We start from the raw sequence: 22253 nt of genomic DNA, 5'->3' as shown, positions 1-22253 counted from the left end.
AGATTTTCAAAAAGAAATGTACAGAAGATGAAAGCAAAACCAGGTAACAGGAGATAGCTGTCAAAGTGAGCTAAGGAGCACAGAGGGAGAAAAAAGAGAATTGAAGAAGGGATAGGTCTTTGCCTGGGGTGGATGGGATGATGACATGTGAGGTGGCAGAGCTGTTCAATTATGATTTTGTTTCTGATTTCTCTGACAAGAAGAACAACCTTTGCCCTGAAAGGGACAGAACAAAAATGACTAGCAGGGAGTTAACACTAAGGTAAGTAAGGGGAGAGTAAGAGAGCTCGGAACTGCCTTTGATGAATCCAAGACACCTGGCCCAGATGGACTGCATCCTCAGGTACCGAGAGAAGGTGTAGGTAAGATGGCTGAGCCACTGTCAGAGATCTTTGAAAGATCCTGGAACATGATAGAGGTGTCACAAACGTGGAAATGGGCAGATGTCCCAATTTCCAAATAAGAAGAGATAGAAGAGTGCAAACCATAGACTAGTGAGTTTGATTTTGATTTCTGGGAAAATTCCAGAAGGGGCCATGAATGGAGAAGGAGGATAAAAGGGAAGTGGTAGTTACAAAGAGCCAGGGTGGCCTCCTCAAGAACAGATCATGCTAGACTAGTCTCTTCTTCATTTTTGATAAAGTTCCTAACCTAGTAGATGAGGGCTGTGATGGCATACTCCCAGTTTCTCTTGGTGTTCAGTCCTATCATTTTTCTATTATTTTGTTCAGTGACTTGGATGCAGACAGAGAAGAGATGCTCAGATTTGCAGGGGATCTTAATTGGGAGGAATAGTTAACACGCTGGATAACAGAGTCCAAATGCAAAAGGATCTTGACAGGCCAGAGCACTAGGTTGAATGTTATAAGTTAACATTCAGTGGGGATAAACGTAAAGTCAAACTTGGGTGCAAAAAACCAACTTCACAAGTACAAGACACTTCTTCTGAAAAAGATCTGAGATTAACCAGGAAGGTAAGGGGCCTTGAATCCATGTCATGTGAGAATCAATTCTCACATGGTTAGTGATGATTAGTGGAGGCACATTGATAGCAGAGGAGGGGATGTGAGTTTTTGTTCAGCCCTAGAGGGGAGAATGAGCTGCAGTAGGTGGAAGACACAAAGAGGCCAGATGAGAGCTGTCCCAAGATGGAATGGGCAAGGGAGGTGGGGGAGGTCTTCAGGCAAAGGATGGATAATTACTTGTTTTGTTGTTCAGTTGTGAACCCATTTGAGGTTTTCTTGGCAGAGAAACTAGAGTGATTTGCCATTTCCTTCTCCAGCCCATTTGACAGATGAGGAAACTGAAGTGGCTAGTAAGTTCCTGAGGCCAAATTTGAACTCAGGTCTTCCTGACTGCAGGCATAGTACTTTGTCTACTGAGCCACCTAGCTGTCACCTGAGCAAATTTACAAATACTCAGTTGGATCTAGGAACTCACTGATGTGGGCATTCCTACCAATGGGGCAGGTTGAAATTACTCATGCCTTCCCATCTTGTGGGACTCTGATCCGTGTAAGCTCAGTATAGAGGGTCAACCCAACTGAGGTGCTAGGGCCATGCATTTATATACATGTGTTGGCAAACCCAATATATACAAATCTCTCTGAATAATAACAACTTCTATTCTAGGAGATCATCCCATGAGTTTCTTAACTGCCTGACTTCCCCCCCTACATACATAGACACACACACACACACACACACACACACACACACATGCTAAGGAAGAACAAAATTGCTTTCCAAGTGCCACTATGTGGTTTGCTGACTCACATTTCTGACAGGATTTCTGTGTATGAGTTATAGAGATATTTTCAAAGGAGATCAAAGCAAGCCAGCAGTGATGGTGGCCTTTGCCTACTGTGGGCCAGGGAGAAAGTAGAATACACCTTATCTGTGACTTATGTGTCAGGATACCTTGAGGGGCAGCTGGGTACAGTGGAGAGGGCACTGGAAAAAAACCTTGGTGGACCAGGAACCTTGGAAGACCAGGTTCAAATGCCAGCCCTAATGATTACCACCCATATGACCTTGGACAAATCACTTCCTCTCTCTGGGTCTTGGTTTCCTCCACTGTAAAATGAGAAAGAAGGACTCTGACCTCTGTGGGTCCTTTCAGCTCTAGATCTAGGATCCCATGTGTGGCCTTGACTAAGTCCCTTTCTCTTCCTGGGCCTCAGTTTCTGCCTCTGTAAAAAATGAGGGCTTGGATTAGAGGTCCTCTGAGGTTCCTTCCAGCTTGAAATTTGTGATCCTGTGACACTTTGTCTCAGGAGGACAGCTCAATTTCCAGACCCTTTCAGAGGCATACAGTGATGCAGATTCCTAGTAGGATCATGAAACAGAGACACCTGGTAAGAGCTTCTTGTTTCTAGGCTCTCGGTTATTTGCTTTAGACTCCAGGTGCATCCTGCTTTAAGAAATCACTACTTTGTGGTCCAATCCAACTGAGGCAGGGTATTGTAGTGGTGTAGGTCTTTAATTATCCACACATCTGCTGTAGCTCTCTCTCTCTGCCAAAAGCAGTGTGGGTAATAGCTTCTTGACTTGCCTTAGTGATGATTTCATCCTTCAAAAGATGGAGGAAACAACAGGGGAGAATTCTGTTCTGGATTTGATTCTTACTAACAGAGAGGTTGCTGGGAACCCTGAGGGAAGAAATCACTTCCTCCTAGAGCAGGAGTGGGGAACCTGCAGTCTTGAGGCCACATGTGGCCTTCTAGGTCTTTGGGTGCAGTCTTTTGATTGAGTTTAAGTTTTATAGAACTTTTTTTATATCCTTTTTTAAGGGGATTTGTTCTGTGAAGTTTGGATTCACTCAAAGAACCACACTTGAGGACCTGGAGAGTCACATGTGGCCTTGAGGCCACAGGTTCCCCACCCCTGAGCTAGAATTTGTGACAAAAGAAAGTTGTGCCTAGTTTAATACATACCTAAGATTTTGAGAAAAGAAGTTTCAGAGGACTCAAAGGAGGAAAAGAAGTAGGAAACCATGGAGATGAAAGGATACATAGGGAGTCAGCCCAGGAGGGATGGGAGATGCCAAAGAATGTAATTCTGAAGATACAAAGGAAAATAATTCTAATGAGGAGGAAAAATGAGATTTTTCTGAAAAGACAAATGTGGATTCATAGGGAATTCACCAGCTTTTTTCTTAATTACGTGTAAAAACAATTTTGACATTCATTTTTTATGATTTTTGAGTTCCAAATTCCTTCCTTCCCTTCCTCTCCTCCCCTCTCCTTGAGAAAGCAAGCACTTTGATATAGATTATACATGTGTAGTCATGTAAAATGTATTTCCATATTAGCCATGTTCCAAAAGAAAAGACAAACCCTCCCCTGAAAAAGAAAAATAAACAAGAAAAATTTTAAAGAATTCTTTGATCTGCATTGGTCCTTTAGAATTGTCTGGAATCATTTTATTGCTGAGAATACCTAAGTCATTCACAGTTGATCATCATACACTATTGCTGTTACTGTGTACAATGTTCTCCTGGTTCTGCTCACTTTGCTTTGCATCAATTCATGTAAGTCTTTCCAGGTTTTTCTAAAACCATCCTGCTCATCATTTCTTATAGCACAATCATATTCCATTAAAATCATATACCACAATTTGGCAACCACTCCCCAATTGATGGGCATCCCTTTAATTTCCAAATCTTTGCCACCACAAAAAGAGCTTGCTATAAATATTTTTGTCCATACAGGTCCTTTTCCTTTTTCTTTGGCCATTTTGAGATACAGACCCAGCAATGGTCTTGGCTGGATCAAGGGATATGCAGAGTTTGATTGCCTTTGGGTATAGTTCCAAATTACTCTCCAGAATGGCTTGATCAGTTCACAATTCCACCAACAATGTATTAGTGTTTCAATTTTCCCACATCTCCCAACATTTATCATTTTCCTTTTCTGTCATAGTAGCCAATCTGATAGGTGTGAGGTGGTATCTCAGAGTTGTCTTAATTTGCATCTCTCTAATCAATAATAATTTAGACCATTTTTTTATATTTCTTCATCTGAAAACTGCCTGTTCATATCCTTAGACCATTTATCAGTTGGGGAACCAACTTAAATTTTTAAAAAATAAATATACAGAACAAGAATATAAGAATGTGTGTGTAAAAATAGAGTCAAGTGCTCAAGTTCAGAATGAGCTGAGGCTAGGGAGAGATGCTAAGGATAATGAAAATTGTTTTTTTTTAGTTCTCTAACTGGAAAAGGAAGAGTCAAAGGACCAAGACCTTTTCATGGTGCCTGGCATGATAATAAGTGACAACAGAGAGATGTCAGAGCTGTCCGATTGTTTTGTGTTTGCTCTGGCAATGACAACACAAAAGCATAGCACATACCCAAGATAAAGAAGGCAGTAGTAAGAGAGCCTCCAGCTGCTTTTAAGAAATTCAAGTTACTTGGTCCACATGACCTCCATCTTCAGATCCCTAAAGGGCCTGACAGGTGTGATTACCCATCTATCATCAGTGATATTGGAAAGATCAGGAGAAAAGGGAGAGCTATCACAAGTTTGGAGAGAGCAAATGTCCCATTTTTCGGGAAATGAGAGAGAACAAAGTCAACAAACCAGGCCAGTAAACCTAACTCCTATTCCTGAGAAAATTCTAGAACAGATCAATAAAAGAATGGTTAGTGGACATCTAGAAAGGGGAACAGTGAATATACTAAGCTTGGCATCATCAGAAATAGGTTCTGGGTCAACTAGGTGGTGCTGTAGTGGATAGAGCATTGGCGCTGGGGTCAGTGACTTGGGTAAAGATCCACAAAAGAGGTGGAAAAGGAACAGTCATGTAGGTAGGAGAATCAGGAGACAGTGGTATCCCAAAAACCTGGAGACAAGAGAGTATCCAGGGGGAGAGGGTGATTGACATGGTTAAAGGCTGCAGCCAGGTCAGAAAGGATGAGAACTGAAGAAAAGCTATTGGATTAATATCTCATATTCTTTCTCTCTTCATATGTATATATATATATATATATGTATATATACACACACACATACATATATACATATATATTATATATAATATGAATTAATCATATGGATATATAAAAGATAAGAATCAGATGGATATGTATATATGGAAATATATGTGTGTATCTATCTAAATATAAGAGATATGGAAGAATCAGTTGGATGCAGAACTGATTGCCAGGTCAGACTCAAGGAGTCCAGTTAATGGCTCAGTGATAATATGACAAGAGGTCTCTGGTGGCATGCCCCTGTATCCCTGCTTGGCTCTGTGTTATATAATTTAAATAGTGCTAAATGCAAAATTTGGGTACAAAAACCCAATTTATTTTTTTATTTTTTTATTTTTTAAACTTATTTATTTAACTTTTAACATTCATTTTCACAAAATTTTGGGTTCCAAATTTTCTCCCCATTTCTCCCCTCCCCCCACCCGAAAACGCCAAGCATTCTAATTGCCCCTATCACCGATCTGCCCTCTCTTCTAACATTCCTCCCTTCCCTTGTCCCCATCTTCTCTTTTGACCTGTAGGGCCAGATAACTTTCTATACCCCATTACCTGTATTTCTTATTTCCTGGTAGTAAGAACAATACTCGACAGTTGTTCCTAAAACTTTGAGTTCCAACTTCTCTTCATCCCTCCCTCCCCACCCATTCCCTTAGGGAAGCAAGCAATTCAATATAGGCCATATCTGTGTAATTTTGCAAATGACTTCCATAATAGTTGTGTTGTGTAAGACTAACTATATTTCCCTCCGTCCTATCCTGCCCCCCATTGCTTCTGTTCTCTCTTTGGATCCTGTCCCTCCCCAAGAGTGTTGACTTCAAATTGCTCCCTCCTCCCACTGCCCTCCCTTCCATCATCCCCCCACCCTGCTTATCCCCTTCTCCCCCACTTTCCTGTATTGTAAGATAGGTTTTCATATCAAAATGAGTGTGCATTTTATTCCTTCCTTTAGTCGAATTGATGAGAGTAAGCTTCATGTTTTTCTCTCACCTCCCCTCTTTTTCCCTCCACTGAAAAGTCTTTTGCTTGCCTCTTTTATGAGAGATAATTTGCCCCATTCCATTTCTCCCTTTCTCCTCCCAATATGTTTCTCTCTCACTGCTTAATTTCATTTTTTTAAAGATATGATCCCATCCTATTCAATTCACTCTGTGCTCTCTGTGTGTGTGTGTGTAATCCCACCCAGTACCCAGATACTGAAAAGTTTCAAGAGTTACAAATATTGTCTTTCCATGTAGGAATGGAAACAGTTCAACTTTTGTAAGTCCCTTATGACTTCTCTTTGCTGTTTACCTTTTCATGCTTCTCTTCATTCTTGTGTTTGAAAGTCAAATTTTCTTTTCAGCTCTGGTCTTTTCATCAAGAATGCTTGAAAGTCCTCTATGTCATTGAAAGACCATTTTTTCCCCTGAAGTATTATACTCAGTTTTGCTGGGTAGGTGATTCTTGGTTTTAGTCCTAGTTCCTTTGACTTCTGGAATATCATATTCCAAGCCCTTCTATCCCTTAATGTAGAAGCTGCTATATCTTGTGTTATCCTGATTGTATTTCCACAATACTTGAATTGTTTCTTTCTAGTTGCTTGCAATATTTTCTCCTTGACCTGGGAAACTCTGAAATTTGGCCACAATGTTCCTAGGAGTTTCTCTTTTTGGATCTCTTTCAGGAGGGGATCAGTAGATTCTTTCAATATTTATTTTGCCCTGTGGTTCTAGAATATCAGGTCAGTTTTCCTTGATAATTTCATGAAAGATGATGTCTAGGCTCTTTTTTTGATCATGGCTTTCAGGTAATCCCATACTTTTTAAATTGTCTCTCCTGGATCTATTTTCCAGGTCAGTTGTTTTTCCAATGAGATATTTCACATTATTTTCCATTTTTTCATTCTTTCGGTTTTGTTTTATGATTTCTTGGTTTCTCATAAAGTCATTAGCCTCCATCTGTTCCATTCTAATTTTGAAAGAACTATTTCCTTCAGTGAGCTTTTGGACCTCCTTTTCCATTTGGCTAATTCTGCTTTTGAAAGCATTCTTCTCCTCATTGGCTTTTTGAACCTCTTTTGCCAGTTGAGTTAGCCTATTTTTCAAGGTGTTATTTTCTTCAGCATTTTTTGGGGTCTCCTTTAGCAAGGTGTTGACCTGCTTTTCATGCTTTTCTTGCATCTCTCTCATTTCTCTTCCCAGTTTTTCCTCCACCTCTCTAAGTTGATTTTCAAAATCCTTTTTGAGCTCTTCCATGGCCTGAGCCCATTGAATATCTATTTTGGATGTTTGGGATACAGAAGCCTTGACTTTTATGTCTTTCCCTGATGGTAAGCATTGTTGTTCCTCATCTGAAAGGATGGAAGGAGATATCTGTTCACCAAGAAAGTAACCTTCTATGGTCTTATTTTTTTTCCCTTTTTTGGGCATTTTCCCAACCAGTTACTTGACTTTTAGGTCCTTTGTCAAGAGTAGGGTATACTCTGGGAATCTGTGAGATCTCAGTTCCTCCAAGGTGACACAATCAAGCATGTACTGGTCTGGATGCAGAGAGGGATTTTTGTGCCCAGAATCTTAGCAGATACCTCTCCACAGCCACTTGGCCTCCAGTTCCCAAGTCAGCACTGGGGGCTGATTTTCAGATAAGCTGGATGGGCAGGGCCGCCATTCAGTGTGAGACAAAGACCAGCCCAGTGAGGGCCTCCACCTAGGGTGGAGGCAAGGCTCAGCTCTTCAATGCCCCCAGGGGTTTTTACGCTCCAACAATGGAGCTTCTGTAGGGGCTGCTGTGCAGGCTCAGTGGCTGCTGCCTGCTGCTGGAGCTATGGGAAAGCCCTTCTCCCTTCCTGGCCTGCTGATTAAACCCCATCACTGACCTTTGGCACCTGTGGGCTGAGGGATCTGAGGCCCTGCTACTACGACTGGAGATTCCGCCCCCAAGGTGTCCTCCTCCCAGAGTCTCGTTGCGCTTGGCCAAGGCTGGGCTGGGCTCTGCACTTGGCTCTGCGTCCAGCACAACCGACGTTTCCGTGGGCCTTTCATGTCACCGTGGGCTGGAAATCTCCTCCACTCTGTTGTTCTCCACTTCTGCTGCTCCAGAATTTGTTGAGAGTCCCTCTCTACAGGTATTTTATGGGCTGTGGGGAGGACCCTGCATAAGTATGTCTTTCTAGTCCGCCATCTTGGCTCCTCCCCAAAACCCAATTTTTAACTGGGGGCAACCTATGGTTAGCAGTTTTTCTGAAAAAGATCTTAGTGGATTGCTAGTTCAACATGAGTCAGCAGCGGCATGTGGCAGCCAAAAAATGACTGTCATCTTGGGCTTTTTTTCCAGGAAGAAGGAACTATACTGCTCCCTCATCAGCCCACATCTGGAGTATTATGTTCAGTTCTGGATGCCATGATTTTAGAAAGACATTGATTAGCTAGAGAGGATTAAAAGTGGGGCATCCAGGGTGGTACAGGATCGCTAGCATGTCCATGTCTTAAAACGATCTTTTCAGTATGTTTAGCCTAGAGAGAAGGAGACTTGGGGAGCCATGCTAAGTGTCTTCAAGTATTTGTAGGTGAGAGGCTGGTTCTGGGGAGGAGGGATTAGTGTTAATCTGCTTGATCACAGAAAGTAGGACCAAGGGCAGTAGGTGGATGTTCCAGGCTTGATGTCAGGAAAACCTCGTGACAATCAAAGCTGTCCCTAAGTGGAATGAGCTGCCACAGGATGTGGTAAGTTCCCTTTGCTTATAGATGACCACTGGTCATTGATGCTATACTGGGATTCCTTTTGTGGATGGGTTGGACTGCGTGGTCTCTGAATTTCCTTCCAGCTCTTAGATTCTGTGATTTGGGGGCCACAGTAAGAGAAAAAAAAAATCACATTTTCCTTGAAAATCCATTAAATCACCCAGGGAGCACAGTAAAGTGTCTTTATGTACTTGTAGCTAGAAAGGGCCCCTTTAAAAGAAGACAGTCTGTATCAGACAGTGCTTGGGACTGAGGTGGTTGCTATGGAAATAGTTGGATGTCAATTCTATTTTTCACAATACCTACTTATTCCACTGATCAGTAAAGAAGGGAACTAGAATTTCTACTCGAGTGGGAGAAAAGGAAAAGAAGGAAAGACTTTAGCTGGCAGGAAATGTGATGAATAGGGGGAAAATAGTCTAGAAAGGGCTTCACAGAGGAATGTAATTATATTGGAGGGTTATCATCACACTCCCACAGTAACTGTGGGAGGCAAGAGAGGACACAAAGAAGTACAAGACCACACAGCAGGGGTCGTCTAGCTGACCAAGAATGCTGGGAAAGCTGACCCTGTCTTGAGCTTTCTACCAGCCCAAGCAGAATGAATAGACTGTGTGTGCATTTGACTAAGAGAAGATTCTAGAATCATTGGCAATTTAAAGAAATGGCCTTATTAGGAGAGGCTCCCTCCCACTGAGGGAGCAGCACATTCACATTCCATCTTCTACCACTTCAGGGCACAATTTAAATCTTTCCCTTGTAATTTAAATGTGTGGATGTGATACAGTTCTATGGTACCCTAGTTATCCCCATCAATTGAGTTTTTCCCAAGCTAATTTTTTGACCAGCTTGAAGGAGGTAGCATCTGTGGTAGCGAAGGAAATGGAAATCAATGAGCCAACAGTTAGTCAATAAGCATTTAATATAATGATAATTGTTGTTGTTCAGTCATGTCCAGCTCTCCATGACCCCGCTTGGAGTTTACTTGGCAGAGATACTGGAGTGGTTTGCCGTTTCCTTCTCCAGCTCATTTTACAGATGAGGAAACTGAGTGAAGTGACTTGCCCAGGGTCACACTGGTAGTAAGTGTCTGGGGCTGGATTTGAACTCAGGAAGATGAATCTTTCCAACTTCAGACTGGGCATTCAATCCACCTCAGCGCCACCTAGTGGCCTATAATAATAACAACAAGCTACAAACCTGGCAAACAGGTTGCCTAAGGTCACACAACTAGTACATGTCTGGAGTGAGCTTTTAATTTAGGTCTTCCTGATTGTATGACCAGCATTCCATCCACATACCTATTGTGTGCTAGGCACTTATGCTAAGTGATAGGGATACAAAGATAAGAACCACTCCCTGTCCTCAAGAAGTTTATATTCTCTAGGGGAGACAATATATATGTGTATGTGTATATATAATATGTATATTATGTACATGCGATACATACACATACATACATACAGCTATACAATATAGATAGAATGTATTTGGGGTAGGGACAGGGTCAGGGTAGTCATAATTAGGAAAGGCTTCAGAAAGAAGGTAGGTACTGCTTGAAGAAATCCAGGGACTTTTAAAGGGGGAAGGAGTGAGGAAGGAGAGCATTCCAGGCATGGTGGGAGGGTCCTGTGTAGAAGAGCAAATATGCTGGTATATCTAGTTGGTAGACTTTGTATTGGGAAAGGATGTGTAGAAATACTGGAAAGGAGACAGCTAGGTGGTGCAGTGGATAGAGCACCAGCCCTGGAGTCAGGAGGATCCGGGTTCAGATTCAGCCTCAGATACCTGCTAGCTATGTAACCCTAGGGCAAGTCACCTAACCCTGATTGCCTCCACCCTTCAAAAAAAAAAGAATTCTGGAAAGGTAGGAAGGGGCCAGGTCAGGAGAAGCTATAAATGCCCAAAGAGGATTTTTCCTGTTTGATCCCATGTGTGATAGGTAAATATATGCATAAGGGCCCTGCTTAGTTAGGAGAACCCTGAGGAAAATTGGCACCAATTTCAGATAATTGGGCCAACCAAAGTCCCGCACAAAGGAGATCTAGGTCTGCTCACTGGCTTAATAAGAAGCTGTGCAAAGAATATCCAACTGAGAATTATAGGACCTGAGTTAGAATCCTGACTCTGAGGCTTGTTCCCTGTAAGGACCTTGGATAAGTCCCTTCTCCCTAAGAAGGTTGGATTGAATGGCCTTCCTAAGGTCCCTTTCAGCTCTAACTCTCAGATTCTACTCCTTCATTTTATAGTGACGGAAACAGAGACCCAGAGTTTGGGTTGCAGAAACTGAATGTTGTCTTCCCCCCATCCCCCTTTGAGCCTGACAAGAGTGTTTCCTTCTCCTACATGGGGCCCTCTCTACATGTGACCCATAATTGTCACAGATGCTCATATTTATGTGGCAAAAGGTAGGTAGTTACTGATGCCCTTTTACAAATATAGCAACCAATACTGAAGTGAAATGATTGACCCAAGGTCACTTGACTAGGAAGCAGCAGTGTAATTGGTATTCCGTTCAGAATGTGTTAAAAGTCTTGTTTATTGTATTATAGTTCTTTAGAGAGCTTACCTCTGATTTGGAAAGACTTAAGTTCCACCTTTAACACAAGTCAACTGGATGACCTTGGGTATGTCCTTTCACCTCTGAGTGCTCAGAGCAACTTGATAAGGCCACGAGCTATAGATAAAACAGGAGTTCTTAATCCGAGGCCCATGAACTTGTTTCTTGAATATTTTGATGTAATAAAATGATATTTTATTTTATTCATTTACAAACCTGACTCTGAAAGGGGGGGTCTATAGGCTTTTCCAGCCTTCCAAGGGGATGTAAGACAAACGTTAAGCACCTCTGAGATAAAGGGAGATTCTACACTGGGAGCTCCCCATATTAATAAAATCTCAGGCCTGCCTGCCAGGGTTTGGCAGCTATGAGTTAGAGTGGCTGAGGAGCCAGCCAGCTTTGCAAGACACCCTGTGGATCCATGGAAGGGGTAATTGTGTTTAACCCAGCTGACTCTCCTTTACAATGGACTGTTCTTCAAGTGTGAGTCACCATCCAGGACAATGGACACTTTGAAGTGGGTTTGCCAGTCTCCTGCTTAGCAGGTGTGACCAGTGGGATGAATTGGGTTCCGGTTGCAAACAATGACATTGCATTGGGCCAACTCCAGTAGAGATTGCTTCTGTGACCTGGGTAGACCCTGCTAATGCCTGGTTCCAAGCCAGTGAGCTGCCTTTAATCACTTCCTGGCCCTCCCCCACCACCCCCATCACCCAGACTGATGCTCAGCTCTGAAGCTTTACCCCATTGAGGCACTATAGGATAGTGAGTGAGGCAGCATTAGCTTAGAATAGAGTTGGGGAACCTTAGGCCTCAAGGCCACATGTGGCCCTCTTGGTCCTCAAGTGTGGCTCTTTGAATCCAAACTTCACAGAACAAATCCCCTTAATAAAAAGATTTGTTCTGTCAAACATGAACTCAGTCAGAAGGCAGCACCCAAGCACATAGGAGGCCATATGTGACCTCAAGGCCTAAGGTTCCCCACCCCTGGCCTAGAGGATAGACTCAGGAAATTAGGATTGATATCAGGAAGACCTGGTTTCAAGACCTGCCTCTTGATACATTGGCTGTGTGTTCCTGGGCAAGTCAGTGCCCCCTGACAACTCTGAAACTATCAATTATACAAGTGTCAATCTCATTGGAGGAAGGATTTTCACACTGGGAATTCTTCAGATCAATGAATTTCCCTCCCCACCCCCCACCTTCATTAAAAAAGGGAGGGAGAGAGCAAGGCAGCTGTAACAATAGTTAAACCTTGTCTCTTCTCAATTCTGATTCCTGAGGGAGTAGAGAGCTGTCCAAAAGACTTCCTTCTTTCTATGAGAGCCACAAAGCCAGTCTTGAAGATGGCTAGGCCTCCGATGTTTCCTAAGGGCTTTGGAGCCTAGGGGAGCTGTAGCTCCCTGAAGTTACTGTGAATGAGGCCTCCCAGGATACCATGGCTCTTGAATAATTTTATCATTTTTCATTTCAGCAGCTCCAAGGATTCCAAATCCCTTTCCTACGAACAGCCTGGGATGGGGGGTGAGGGGAGGGAATGCAGGAATAGCTCTTAAGGTCCTCCTTTTTTTCCAGCAGAGGCCCAAAAAAGTTAAGTGATTTATCGGAGGTAGCGTAGTTAGAGAGTACAGAGGATTCCAAACCCAAGCCTCCCATCTTGGAAGGCCCAGTTCTTCTGTAAAACATCAGTAATTCCTTTTTGAATTTGGGGAATGAAGTAGAGCCTCCTGGACCACATGAAGCCAGGCCTGTTGTTAGCTAAACTATTCAGGAGACTTGTTAAAAAATATCTGCCCCCTCAAACAAGATCTGGGCCTTCATGGTCTGATTTGGACATAGAGGGAAGGGATTTACCTTGGTGTCTGTGCTATGTTCATTGAGTCAAATAGCTTGACCCACCAAGGGGTCCTCATTACATAGGATCAAAGCTGGATTCTTTTGAGGAAGGGTGTAGCAGTGTATCTTTTTAAAAACAAAGTTGGAAAATCCATCTTAACTTCCCTTTTTAAAAAATCTGACTTTACCAAGCCAGATTCTGAAACTATCAGAATGAGTTTTTGTTTCTTGTATGCATTGTAAGGCAGAACAATTTCTTGATCACCTCTATATGGATATGGGATAAGATTGAAAGACCCAACCCCTGCCTCCTCCATCTGTGGGCTGTTAACCTTAGAGCTGAGAAGATGCTTGGTTCTTACTGACTGACCTTGCTGGCATTCACTGAATTCATGAATTTATAGCAAACATTAGAAACAGTTATCAACAAAGAAAATAAGCCTCCTTTCTGATTTACACCAAGGAGGATAGTCCCTAATCTCTTACTCTTCCTTCAAGATGTCCTTGTGGGATGGAGGTGATCCTCTTCAAAGCCAGATCCGCAGTTTCAGGTGAGAAGAGCTTCAGAGGGTACCTTACCTAGCCTAAGCTAAATTGGTCATCAAGGCCCGGAGGGGCCTCAGCATGCATTGATTGAGAGAGAGGCTCTACCCTTGGAGATGAAATCATAGGGTCCTTGCCATCCTGAAGCATCTTGAGCTCCAGAGCCAGGTCCAAAAATATTATCATGCAATACCACCTCCAACGAACATATATTATGTGCCTTAGAAGTTGGCCAAAAAACCACTTTACTAAGTGAGTATGACATGACTTTTCTAGCTTGCCAAAAGTACAAAGCTTTCTTTTTAAATAAAATTGGTACAAGGTTGTCCCTGAAAGAGGCCCTGCCCTTCTTTGGAGAAGTAGGGGACTCTGGGTGTGGAACATTGCATACACTGTCGACTCACTGGTAATGTGCTGGTTAGTTTTGCTATATCTTTCCTCTTTCCTTTTTTAATTCTTTTTTACATTGCAGCCAGCATGGATTGCCTCTGACACTAACGTCTTTGAGACCAGACATTGCATCAGAGGGGCCAACCTGCATCAGGAGAGGATGGAATCATGAGTCTACTCCCTCTGTTTATCCTACAAGGGATAACTATGGGAGAATGATATCTTCAGAAGTAAATTGATATAGAAACACAAGTAATTAATAAAAATAATATCACTGGTGCATTTTCAGCCTGCAGTTTGAATTGTTGCTTTGACAGGTGACAAAACAAAGCCTGTATTGGATCTTCAGCCATGTCTTAGGAGCTATACCAGCCCTGGATGATATAAACAAAGTATTTTTCTGTGTCTTTTTAGGTACTTTTAACCGAAGGAAGCGAAACTCCCTCTATGTCACAGTGACACTGCTCATTGTGTCAGTGCTGATCCTGACTGTGGGTCTGGCGGCTACCACCAGAACCCAGAATGTGACCGTTGGAGGCTATTACCCTGGAGTTATAGTAAGTACAGTGTTTTAAGCTAGTCAGTGAATGACTTTTTGTTACTCACCAGATATGGCTTCTCATATCCTATAGTGATGGCTTTCAGTTGGGCACAGATTTATATGTCAAATAGTCCCACCTCTTCATTTAACAGAGAGGAGGTATGACCTGCACCAATCCCAAGGTTGAAACAGAGCCCTCTGACTACGAGCCTAGAATTCCTTATGTGGTACCACAGCTGACTTTTAAGACAGGAGCATCCTTTAAGATGTTAATGCTTGCCTCTTCTAGCATGTTCAGTGAGCAGCGCTAGTTCTAGGAATACATAGGTCAAGAGGGTTTGGGTTGATTACTGGAAATGTCATACCTCTATCAACTTGGATCATTTCATTCCCTGAAAAAGAGAAAACAAATCATGAGAATTTTGTGGACAGCCTTGAAAACTAGTACCAATTCCTTTTCTACATGCCATGGCCTGTCATGAGAGGTTGGTTTTAATAAGAAAAATGGAAACCAAAGTTCAGTGTTCTACACCTAGTTGGCTTAGTGAATATAATTGGGTAGATTTGGGTTTATATCCCACTTCTCTGAGCCTCAGTTTCCTCATCTTTAAAGTGGGAATTATAATAGCTGAAATGCCTACCTCATTTAGAGAGGCAGCCCTCTAAGACTCTAAGGTGCAAAACAGGGGCAGATTTGCATTAGTAGAGGGAGTTTTCTCACCTGGGAGGATTTTTCTTACCTTTTTTGGTCTGTTATTGTTTGTTCAGTCATTTTCAGTCATGTCTGACTCTTCATGACCCCATTTGGGGTTTTCTTGGCAGAGATACTGAAGTGGTTTGCCATTTCCTTCTTATTTGACAGATGAGAGAACTGAGGCAAACAGGGTGAAGTTACTTGCCCAGGATCACACAGCTAGGAAGTGTCTGAGGCCACACTTGACCACAAGAAGATGAATCTATCCACTATAATGCCCTCAGCTGCTTTTCCTTTGCTCTAGGCCTATGATTTTACCAGTATAAGGAACTCCCCCTGAGGAAACTATTAACACAGATTGCCACTTGGTCTGCAATTTCTAGTTTTAGAGAGTTGTCCGGAACACTAAGTACTACACAATGCCTAAGGTCATACAGCCAGGATGTGTCAAAGGCAGGATTTGAACCCAGATCTCTTGGGCCTCTTTGAACTTTGGTACAAAAGAGTTCCTTGTATCAATGAAATTACAAGACTCAAAGGCAAAAAACAAACCCTACCTTGCCATGTTGTTGTGAGGGTCAGATGTGATCACTTCTATGAAGGGCTTTGGATACATTGTTCTTATCACTGAGAATCCCCTGGGCCCACCAAGGGCTCAATGTCCCAGTGTGAGGAGTCTTCTCATCCTTCTCCTCTCAGCCTTTAGGGAATGTTGGCATGAAGTTGCCTGGGCCAGGGTTCCAGTCTCCACTATCTTCTCCTTACTGTTGCTCTCTCTCTCTCTCTCTCTCTCTCTCTCTCTCTCTCTCTCTCTCTCTCTCTCTCTGCTGTTCAGGGAATCTGCTACTTTCTCTGGCACCATAGATAGTAGTAAGGGAAACTGAGGCATGTTCTCCTTGGCCAGTGACCTTATTTGCAGGCAGGCAAAGCCTGGAGTAGGCCTTCCTGCTTCTGGGATTTTAGGATCATTGGATGTAGAGCTGAAAGGCATCTTAGCTGTTGGCTGTGCTCCTTATTTTCCTGGGTAGGAAACTGAGGCCCAGAAGACTGAATGGACTTGCTTGAGGGTCATACAGCTGGTAAATGACCAGCTGGGATTCAAACCCAAACCTTCTGACTCAGCACCTTAGGCTGTTCCCACCACATCATGAATCTATACCAAACAATTCCGTATTTAATTATATGTTGTTTTATATTGTTTGCTAATTGCCTCTTAGTCTCTCCCCAACTCAATTGAAATTTGGCATGTTTCTGTGTAAATAAGATGTGAATGAAGTAATCAGACTTATTAAATTCCTCTGCAACAAGAAGGATGGATTTATCTTCTAATGCTTTCCCTCCTCCCCTGCTGGAGCCAACCCCACCCTGGGCACACAGAATCATAGGAGTAAAGCTCTCAAGCTGGGAGGGCCCTCAGAGACCATCTAGTCCAGCCCCATCATTGTACAGAGGGAGAAACTGAGGCCCAGGGAGGGGAAGGAACCTCAGAGACCATTTAATCTGAACCTCTCATTTTACAGAGAAGGAAACTGAGGCCAAGAGAGGCAAAGGGACTTGCCCAACGTCATACATAGGACCCTAGGTCTAAAGCTGGAAAGGACCTCAGATATGTTTTGCCCAACACCCTCACTTTACAGAGAAGGAAACTGAGGCCTAGAGAGGCAAAGGGACTTGCCCAAGGTCACACATAGGATCTTATAACTGGAAGAAACTTACAGTCCAAAGAGTCCAACCTCCTCCTTTTAGAGATGAAGGAGTTAAGGCTCCTGGGATGTTATATGTTTTGACCAAAGTCATACTGATAGTATTTAGAGGTTGAACCCGGGTCCTCTGACCCCAAATGTTCCATCGTGCTGGTAAGACAGTTGATGCTTTTAAGAAATGAGAAAATGTACCTCCCTCTCTTTGTAGAGGTGGGGGCCTACGGATGTATAACATTGCATATACTGTCAAATTTGGTGATTATGTTGAATTATTTTGTTGAGCTGGTTTTCATATTTTATTCTTTGTTACAAGGGCTGGCTGGCTAGGGAGGAGAGGAAGGTTGGATATATTTGGAAATGAAGATAATGTACAAACAAAAGCTTTTAATTGAAATGGAGAATTTTTTTTAAGCCCATGCTTTGGGGAAGGAAATATCATGATTGTCCTGGCCTTTGGTATTTTTGTTTTAGAGAGAGCAGGTCTAGCCAGGGTCCAAGAGAGGCTTCGCTGGCCCAGGGTCCTAGGCTAGTCCTGCTGTAGCCACAGCTGTCTGGTACTCCTGGGGTAGTTCCCCCTCCAGCTGGCTAGTACTTCTGTCAGTTGGGGCTCCCCCTCCCCCTCCAAATAAGTAGTTGTGTGTGTCTGTACCTGCCTGGTGTCCTCTGCTAGAGGCCTGACGTAAATCCTTAGCCCCTTCTCTTCCTGTGGTGAGGCAAGAACTCTACTGCTCAGCAGAATTGGTTTTTATTTTTAAACCAAAATAAGATTGAAGTAAGCACCCATTTCCGAAGGGTATTTTGGTGGCTTGAAAATGCAGTTTGTCAGGTCTGCTCTGCAGACCTTTCTTTAAGAAAACATTCCTGGCTAATGTGTACTAGAAAGGTCCCCAAATGGAGAACCCAATGACCTGGGTTCTAGTCAGAGCTCTGTGCCTCAGGAAAATGAGGAGCTAGGCCTTGGATCCCGTCTGCAGTGGCATTCTGTAATTTAGAGGCTCTTGGCACTGAAACTGGATGGACCCAACCCCCTCATTTTACATATGAGTAAACTGAGGCCCAGAAACATTAAGCAGTTTGTTGAAGGTCACACAGGACATAAGTGACAGAGCTGGGATTCGAATCCAGGTTATATGTGGGAAGGGCTGTTATCTTGTGGAGAAGAGATTAGGCCTGTTGTGCCTGGCCCCAGAGAGCAGGATCAGGGGTAAAAGGTGAAAGCTTTAAACTTGGAGTCAGGAAAGCTTTCCTAACCAGGCGAGGTATCCCAAAGTAAGCTGAGATGTGGGGAGCCATGGTGGCTTCCTCTGTTTGGGAGGTCTTCAGGTGCAAGCTAGGTGACTCCTTGGTTCGGTATATTATAATGCAAATTCTTTTCTGGTGTGTGGATTGGACTAAATTAGGGGTTTGAACCTGGAGGGATGTCTTAGACCTTTAAAAAAATGTTTTGACAAATATGCTGCAGTATAATTGATTTTCTTTATAATTATTTGCATTTTATTTTACATTTATTTGCATTTTATTAATTAATGCATTTTATTTGATGCCTTAAAACCATGATTGTGAGAAGGGATTCATAGACTTCCCCAGACTGCCCACAAAGTGGGCAAGGAACCCCTGGTCTAGATGGTTACTCAGAACCCTGCCAGTATTCAAATTCTATGAGTCTTTGATAGCAAATTCAACTCCCTTAACCACCATCTAAAACCAAATCCAGAAGTCAGGATGCAAAATCTCAGATGGATGAGAGGAAGCTATTTTCATTTACTGTATACAAAAAGGGATTTGCTCCTTGAATTTTTTTCTAGGTTAAGGCAGAGGTGGTGGTGAAGATGACATCTGATAATTGTAGGCCTTGGGTTTTCTGCCCTTGACACTTGGACAGTTCTATTCTATCAGACATCCCAGACCACTTCTACTTTTTTTTTTAGTATTTGATTAGGGAGGCCTGTCTTTGGTGCCAGTTAGAACTCATTTTACAATTCTCTAATGGTTTGCACTACATTCCCTCTATCCAGCTCTCCTCTACCCTAAGGACAGAGAAATAGGCTTGTAGTCCGAGTGAGTGTATGGAATTGGAACATGCAAAGATAGTAAGAGAGTAAGCAGCAGGGAAGAAGCTGTGCCCTGGTAGACAGTGTGCCCTTGGTTCTAGATGCGTGCTTGTCTTTTTCCTCTGTTAGGTTGGAAGCACCTTGAGGGCAAGACTTGTGTCAGATCTGTCTTTGATCCCCAGTCCAGAGCACCTATCACAGAACCTTACAGTTTAAAGGGATCTCAGAGATCATGGTGTAGAGGAAAGAGGGCTGAATTTGGAGTAGGAGACATGAGTTTAAACTCTGCCTCAGTTTCCCAGGTGGCCATGGGCAAACACTTGACCTTTCTGAGTCCCCATGGCTTATCCTATGAAAGGCGAGGGTTGGTCTCTAAGGTCCCTTTCAGCAATAAGTCTACAATGCTATGATTCTCTGCGTAGTCTGACGTCTACCCAAAGTCCAAATCCCCTCTACAAATTTCCGTTGGAAGACCTCTAGGGATGGGGAATTCCCTTATCATTTCTGCGCACTTCTAAATGTTTCTTACGCATTGAAATGAATTTGAGTAAGAGAAATTGCAGAAGAAAATTCATATTCAAAGAAGGAAAAATCCATTTGAGGTTAGAGATCAGAACTTGCTATAAATTTCACCCACTGGGGAAATGCCTACCAGTTTCCAATCCTTTTCGTTTAGGAACGCATGGGTGTTGGCAGTCCCATCGCCACTCTGTGGTTGTACTTTCCAATCAGGAGGCTATCAGGGAGGATTCCAATGTCTGTTATTAGTTGACAGCTCTTACTATCCGTGCTCTACCTTTCCCCTTTTGTGGTGGTTTCTGGGTGCCTTGTTAGTCTAGGGCAGAGACTGGCTAACTGTGGCCAACCTGTATTTTAAATAAATATTGTATTTTAAAGTATGAAAAACAATTCCTTTTTTTAAATGAAAAATAATTCTTAGCCCATAGGCTGTATCAGAACATACAGCAGGTCAGACTTGACTCACAGGCCATAGTCTGCTGACCCGTTGTCTAGGGAGGGGTGATTGGTATGTTTATCAAATTTGAATCTTAGCTTGCGCCCCCACCTACCAAGGAAAACTCTCCCTGTTTTTCTCGTCAGCTGAATTTTGGTGAACCCTAGTCATATCATCATTACATAATGGAGACAACCATACATACCTGCCTAGACAGTCTTTACTCATGACCAAGAATGTAAAAGAAATATAGTTTTTAAAATATATGTATCTTTGTGTATATATGTGCATACATTATTTTATATATTTATTTGACTTATTATATGTATATAATATATACATGTCTATGTGTATATATAATATTCATGCATATATGTGTGTATATAACATATACATATATGTTATATATGTAACATATATAATATATACATATGCATGTGTTTTTTTAATGGCTGCATAAGGTTTGCAGCCACATCCTCTTCTAAACCCAGGTTTAGAAGGCATACCTCAAACCCATCCAGATGTTTGGACCCATCTGATTTAAAAGTTCCGCAAGGCTTCCTATTCATAGCTTAAGTACTCCTTATTGAATTTCCCATTCGTGGTTTCCTTGAGGGTCACACAGTTAAGTCATGTGGGGTACTTGGAACCTGGAAGCTAATGTTCTGTCTCCTACTTCTCCTCAGCTGCAGTCCTAGATATCTGGGCTCTCCATTTCTCATTGACTCCCACTCCTTAACGTCAGTGATCTCATTGCTGCAAGTTCTGTAGGGCAGACCTGGCCCAGGTCTCCCAATCCTATCCAGTAGCCAAAGGAGACAGTACCCATTGTCACCTCCAATCTTTGCTCCTTCACCATCCTTGACCTCTGTAGACTATTGGGGAGAAAAAGGTCACCTAATGGTTAGGCCCACATCATTTCCACCATTACTACCACCCCTTCCTCCAAGATCCAGCTCCCCTACTCTTTTCATCAGGCCACATTTTAGGAAGAATTTTTAATAGTATTTTTCCCATTACATATAAAATCAATTTTAATACTCATTTAAAAGAAATTTTTCAGTTTTAAGTTATCACCTCCTTCCCTCTTCAGCCCCCTCCCTAAGACAATAAGCAATTTGATATAGGTTACATATGTGCAATCCTGTAAAACGTATGTCCATATTAGTCATGCGATTAAATAAGAAATAAGCTGAAAGAAAAGAACCATGAAAAAAAAATAAAGTGAAATTAGCATGCTTCAATCTGCACATTCAGAGTCCCATACTCTAGATGTAGATAGCATTTTCCATTATGAATTTTGGAATTAATTGGAATTTTCATGGATCGTTGTGTTGCTGAGAAGAGCTAAGTTGTTCATGGTTGATCATTACACGATGTTGCTGATGCTGTGTACAATGTTTTTGTTCTGCTTATTTCATTTTGCATCAGTTCATGTAAGTTTTTCCAGTTTTTTTCTGAAACCATCCTGCTCCTCATTTCTTATAGCACAATAGCATTCCATCACAAGCATATGCCACAGCTGATTCAGTCATTCCCCAACTGATGAACATCTCCTCAGTTTCCAATTCTTGGCCACCACCAAAAGAGCTGCTATAAATATTTTTGCACTTGGGTGTCCTTTTTCCTTTTTTATGATCTCTTTGGGATACAAATTTGTCAGTGATATTGCTGGATTAGAGCATATGCACAGTTAGATTGCCTCTTGGACGTGGCTTTAGGGAGAATTTTGACAAGTTAGACAACATTCAAAGGAGGGCAACCAGAGTGAAAGGGCCTTGAGATCATGCCATAGGAGGCTTAATGGAAGGACTTGGAGATGGTTAGCCTGGAGAAGAGAGGACTAAATAATTGTATTTAAGTGTTTAAAGGCCTGCCATGTAGGAGAGGTATTCGCTTTGTTTCACTTGGCCCCAGAGGAGCAGGCAAAGGGTGGGAGGTGCACTGGAGCATATTGATGCTAGATGTCAGAAGAAGCTTCCACACCATGAGAGCTATCCCTACAAGGTACAAGCTGTGTCTTGGAGAGGTGATGGTTTCCCTCTCCCCAGAGGTCCTCAGGCAGGGTCAGGAAGCTGAAGAGACAATTCTTGTTCAGAAACAACCTCTGAGCTCCCATCAGCCATTGATCTGGGATTCTAAGATCCCAGGAGACATTTAAAGACATTTGAAGCCCAACTTTTTTTAAAAGAAAAATGCAACCATTCCCCAATTGATAAATGGTCTAAAGATATGAACAGGCAATTTTCAGATGAAGAAATCAAA

General features: G+C 42.5%; 1 protein-coding gene across 3 annotated transcripts in view; it reads left to right on the top strand.

The window, feature by feature from the left end:
* TMEM255A (transmembrane protein 255A) overlaps positions 1 to 22253 on the top strand; it is a 93452-nt gene that overhangs the window by 6838 nt on the left and 64361 nt on the right. For 2 of the 3 annotated variants that reach the window (XM_072626614.1, XM_072626612.1), the window contains exon 2: positions 14459 to 14601. In XM_072626614.1, coding sequence (XP_072482715.1) covers positions 14459 to 14601 — 143 coding nt within the window. Of the gene's footprint in view, positions 1 to 7233; positions 11124 to 13609; positions 13663 to 14458; positions 14602 to 22253 lie in introns of those variants that run through there. The other variant, XM_072626613.1, reaches the window with a different exon arrangement.

This window comes from Notamacropus eugenii, chromosome X, assembly GCF_028372415.1.
Source record: "Notamacropus eugenii isolate mMacEug1 chromosome X, mMacEug1.pri_v2, whole genome shotgun sequence".
Classification (NCBI taxonomy): Eukaryota; Metazoa; Chordata; class Mammalia; order Diprotodontia; family Macropodidae; genus Notamacropus; species Notamacropus eugenii.
The sequence above is the reverse complement of the archived record's forward strand: the minus strand, read 5'-3'. Positions and strand labels throughout refer to the sequence as shown.